The 5,286-nt window shown below is 29.0% G+C and overlaps 1 protein-coding gene across 1 annotated transcript in view; it reads left to right on the top strand.

The window, feature by feature from the left end:
- Nucleotides 1-1,026: 1,026 nt before the first annotated feature.
- The window catches only part of LOC139425328 (uncharacterized), a 10,314-nt gene continuing 6,054 nt past the window's right edge, over nt 1,027-5,286 (top strand). The window contains exon 1 of the mRNA XM_071179326.1: nt 1,027-1,256. Coding sequence (XP_071035427.1) covers nt 1,140-1,256 — 117 coding nt within the window. The 5' untranslated portion in view covers nt 1,027-1,139. The remainder of the gene's footprint in view (nt 1,257-5,286) is intronic.

Consider the following 5,286-nt stretch of genomic DNA (forward strand, 5'->3'; position numbering starts at 1 on the left):
TTGAACACTAATATGTTTTGATAAGGCCCTCATTTCAACTTCTCTTTGCTTTCAGTTCAGTTAAAAAAATCCTGCAAACGAGTGTCTCAAATTTAACTATGCGAGCAATAAACGTAAAACGTTCACCATTGATGATAAAATGGGCATAATCTGAAAAATTGAAAATGGATGCAATCAAGCAGGTATTTGCAGGGAATATAAACTATCAAAATCTGCAGTTTGTAACATATGGAAAAATAGGCAATTAATAATTTCTGCTCATGAAAAAAATTTAGATGGCAGAAAAAAGTTGAGAAAAGCAGATCACAAGGATGTTGAAGAAGCATTACGGAAGTGGTTCACCAATCGAAGAAGCCGCAATCTTCGCAGTATCTGGACAAATGTCAATAAATTTGCTAATCGATTTTATGAGACTACTTTTATGTGCTCGAATGGCAGGTTAGACTAGTTTAAAAAGCGGAATAACAGAAATTCAGGAAAAATTAACAGAGAGTATGGAAGTGTTTCCATATCTGATGTTGAGGATTACTCATCAGCTAAAGATTACTAATTTTTTTTTTTTTTTTTTGTACATAAGACGAAGAGTAATGAAAAAAAAACACATTTTTTGTTACTACATAATATTTTTCATTCATTTATTTGAATCATGTGTAATAAGGGGGAGGAGTTTGGGAACCATTAGTTAAATTGCCTGCGTAACGGATATAGTGAACTCCCGGTTATAGTGAACCAAAATTTCGGTCCCTTGAAGGTTCACTATTTTAGGGGGAGAATGTCCAAATTGCGCTAACGCGTTAAGGGGTGAGAAGACAAAAGNTATATATATATATATATATAAACAGTCATTGCAAGCAATATTTCACAATAGTGTGTAGTTCATATTTAGAAGGTAGTGTTAAGGAAATAAAGAAATAATTCAATAATGAAAGCGAAACTTCTTTAAGTTTCGGATCGCTGCTTGAAAAGGCGCCAACCCACTGTCATTGGCGTTGTGTTAACCTACGGTTTTCGCCAAATGGGTGGGTCTTAGTTCGCAATGTAAACAGGAAGAAGCATTTGTTGCTAAGAACGTCAACTGCGTTTTAGCGGGCAAAGTAAAAGTCGATTCTTTCAAATAAGTAATTATTAAAAAAATAATCATGCCTCACTCTGTCACTGTTACAAGAACTACTACTACGTCAAGTGCTACGGCAATTATCTTAAATACAGGACTTCTAAAGACAGCAAGTGGTGGTTTAAAATTGTTGGAAACGGTAAGAAATTAATTTTTTCCCCTAAATAAAAATAATTGTTTCTTTAAAAAAAATCGATGTCTATCTTTTGATAAATAATGAAATCGGCCAATCTTGATCAATAGTTTCATAACTGCATATTTTTTACTTTTTAAGAATTATAGAAAAAATTGCTTTAAAGTGTCATTTAATTATTTCATTTACCCTTCCAGCTTTGAGGCCCTGGGTAAAATTGTACAGAAATTTTTGCTAACTTTCATTGGTTTAAAATTCTTGATTGTTTTACCCGGTATAGTTTCTCTGTTCTTTTATTTATTATTTTTTTTAGCTTTGATTTCTTTTTATATCTTAATTGTTTTTTTTTTGTACCATGCTGCATTATTAAAAAACTAATGTAATTTTTATAGAACAGTTATGGAAAAAACTCATTTGTAAGTAGGTTTGAGAAAATTTTGACTAATACTATTTGTCTTTTGATTCACCAAAAAAAAAATTCCAATGTAAAAAATATTCCGATAACAAAATTCCGATTTTATTAAGGGAGAAAAAAACTTTAATGTCTTTTCCACCTACTCTTCAAAGTTGGTTAGTCTGAAAAAAAAATAATCTTAAAATCCGGCTGCTGTGAAACACAAAATGCAAATTTTTTAAACGATTGTTGTTCGTAATTAGTTAAAAAAGTCTTATCAGTTGAAACACCGGTGAGCGGAAATTCTCCACTTTACTATGATGCATTAGAAAGATCATTAAGTTTCTGAAAATGATAAATCGAAATAGACTAAGATTTGAGATTTTTGTTCTTCTAGCATATAGCTCTTCTGAAATGATAATTATTTTCATTTTCATGACATTCTATCCCACGATAATACAGCAGAATGTTTTTATAATAGAATATTCCAAATATTGGAGATACTTAAAATATATATTTGGAGAATTTAACCTTAATCCAAACATTCTATCCCACTATAGTACAGCAGAATATTTTTATAATAGAATACTCCAAATATTGGCGATACTTAAAATATATATTTGGAGAATTTAACCTTAATCCAAACATTCTATCGTGTAAAAAAACCATTTGTTGTGTTAAATAATTAGATTCAAAAATTATTATTGCTCTACTTGTCACTTTTATCTACCTTTTTATGTTATTATATGCTGAATAAATTGTTAATTTTTTAATAAAATGTCAGTTTTCTTGCTAAGAAATTATTTCCAGTTGAAAATTTTTCAAACAAATTAAAAATAAAGTTATAATTTATATATTTGAATTTTTATGTTAAATTATTATTTAATGTTTTATATTTAATCTGCTGGTTTTTGGCATAAGTTTAAATCTCTTGGCAAGGAAAAAAAANCATTATGTGATGATGGGAGAGAGAGAGAGTGACAAAATTATTGCGCTGCTCAAATAAAAGTTAGGGAAAATCTTGCAAAGAAAATCCGTAAACTGTCTCGTTTTAGGGAATAAGGGAAATCTTAGTAATTTTAATTGGTTTATTAAATAGGTCGCGCGATTCCCACAAAAAGCAAAGGGAAAAATGTCTTATCTGGTGCCTGAAACCAAATAAGTAGGTTGCAGGCACCAGGCTGGGCTATACGTAATATTCATGACATATTCATGAAGTGCTAGTATCCAAGTGTCATAAAATGGAAGTGCTGCTCAATTTTAAAAGTCAGGGAAAATGTTTCGTTTTAGGGAATAGGGGAAATCTTAATAATTTTAATTGGTCTGTTAAAAAGTTTAGGGAATTAAGGTCTTTCTCTCAGTTGCATGAAAGGGAGAAATGAAAAATGTTAATTAATGCATTAACTTGAAGTCAAAGATAGATTAAATGACGGAATGTGAATATTAAAGAGTGAAGAAGAATTTAGTTTAGAATAATAAATTAAGAAAAATATTTAGATAAAGGAATAAGATAAAAAGATTAGTTTAGCATCCATTAGTTAATCCAAGAAGCCGCTACCTTGCTTCTTATTTTATCCGAAAATAGTACGTTTATGAAGAGAAAAAAGTTTTATTTTCTTGAGCACAATGAATACTAATTAAGCCTTATATATTAAATAAATACGCTCTCTATTTATTTATTATTTTTATAATCATTTTGGGAATGGTTTATCCAAAGCAAAAGGGGTAAGATTTATCAGAGAAAAGTCACCTTCACCCTTTTTTGGGGTCACCTTCACCCTTCTTTTAAGTTGTAAAACCGAAAAATGGTTTGTGGGGTGCATTCATATCTAATATGTTTTTTTTTTGGGGGGGGGGGGGGGGTGGTTNTTTTTGGGGGGGGGGGGTGAGTATTTTTTAAAAATGTTTTTTATTAAATACATAAGACTCAAGTTCATGCTATGAAAAGTTCATGCTATAAAAAACCTATTATATCACCTTTAACTATTGGTTTACCACAATGATAATTTGGTCGATGTTAATATGAGAAACTAGAGTTCCTGTATTTTCTTACTTTGTAAGTGAGTTATGACATTTAGGTAACATTCTCCGATTGGTCGAGAGCTAAAATTTACCGAAACAAAACGAAACAAAATCTTTCTCCTGGACTCAACCTGGAGTGATTGACAAAGTATTTATCTGGCTGTATCTCAAAATTATATGTACATATACTTTTTTCCTTCCTTTAAAATGTATCTTAACTATTCATAATATCTTTTATGCACAAATATAATGTGAAAAAACCATTTGTTGTGCTAAATAATTAGATTCAAAAAATTATTATTGCTCTACTTGTCACTTTTATCTACTTTTTTATGTTATTATATGGCGAATAAATTGTTAATTTTTTAATAAAATGTCAATTTTCTTGCTAAGAAATTATTTCCAGTTGAAAATTTTTCAAACAAATTGAAAATAAAGTTATAATTTATATATTTGAATTTTTATGTTAAATTATTATTTAATGTTTTATATTTAATCTGCTGGTTTTTGGCATAAGTTTAAATCTCTTGGCAAGGAAAAAAAAATTAGCATAACTAATTATTGGTGCCATAGCACAAGCGGCCACTAATTTTTTTCAGCTACATAATTCTAAAAGATCGAACTTCTTATGGCGGAACTCTGACTGTTAAAAAAATTAGCAGATGTAAAATTAGCAGATATAGCAGATGTAAATATGCTAAACGGGAAAAAAACTATTAAACTATTAATTTATAAACATTTAATATGAAGAATAAAATTTTTTCTTTTGAATTCAATTCTATCTAATATGCAGTATAATTATTCTTATAATGGAACAGTTTGCTTGCTACAATCTCGATCTAAAAATTCAAAATAATGAAAAATCTTCTGTATGTGCTATACATGAGATAAAATGACATTATATTATCATTGATAAATGATATCACTTTGCATCTTAATGAGTGTTTTTTTTATATTCTTAGTATTATAATAATAATAATAATAATTTTGTTACTATTTGTTTTCCCTTAGTTGAGAATTTCTTTTTTTTTTACCATACAATTTTTTATGTAGATTATTAGAACAATATGTGGATTTTTATAAGCGTTGTTTTTACTTAAAATAGAAATTTGCGCTTATTTTGGGACCGTGATAAACCATTGTATGGTATATTGATACAATATCAAAAATATCAAAGCTTTGGCTATATTGATACAATATCAGAAAGCACTCTTTTTTGCGGATATAATCGTGTGGGCTGATGAAAAGATTATATCTTTTATTTTCCGGTTTCTTTTAAAAAAATTTAATCCTTTTTTTTTCAATCAGTTGTTTGTTATTTTTTTTTCAATATTATTTCCCCCCCCCTCTTTCATATGTCTATAATTTTCCTTTGTTTTATCTTCATTTTGAACTTATCTAATATATATATATATATATACATATATAATTTTTTCAATGTAATATTATAGCGATTTTTCACTTACGGTCTCTTTTCTTTATGGTGCTTCTGTGTACGTCACCGCTTCAGGAAAGCATTTCCGACCCCACATTGCTATATGATTTCGAGTCGTCAGGATGCCCCCTACCCCTCTTAGAAGTTCTGAAACGCTTAACTGAGACACCCTGTATATATATATATAT

The sequence above is a fragment of the Parasteatoda tepidariorum genome, chromosome 4 (assembly GCF_043381705.1).
Source record: "Parasteatoda tepidariorum isolate YZ-2023 chromosome 4, CAS_Ptep_4.0, whole genome shotgun sequence".
Taxonomy (NCBI): domain Eukaryota; kingdom Metazoa; phylum Arthropoda; class Arachnida; order Araneae; family Theridiidae; genus Parasteatoda; species Parasteatoda tepidariorum.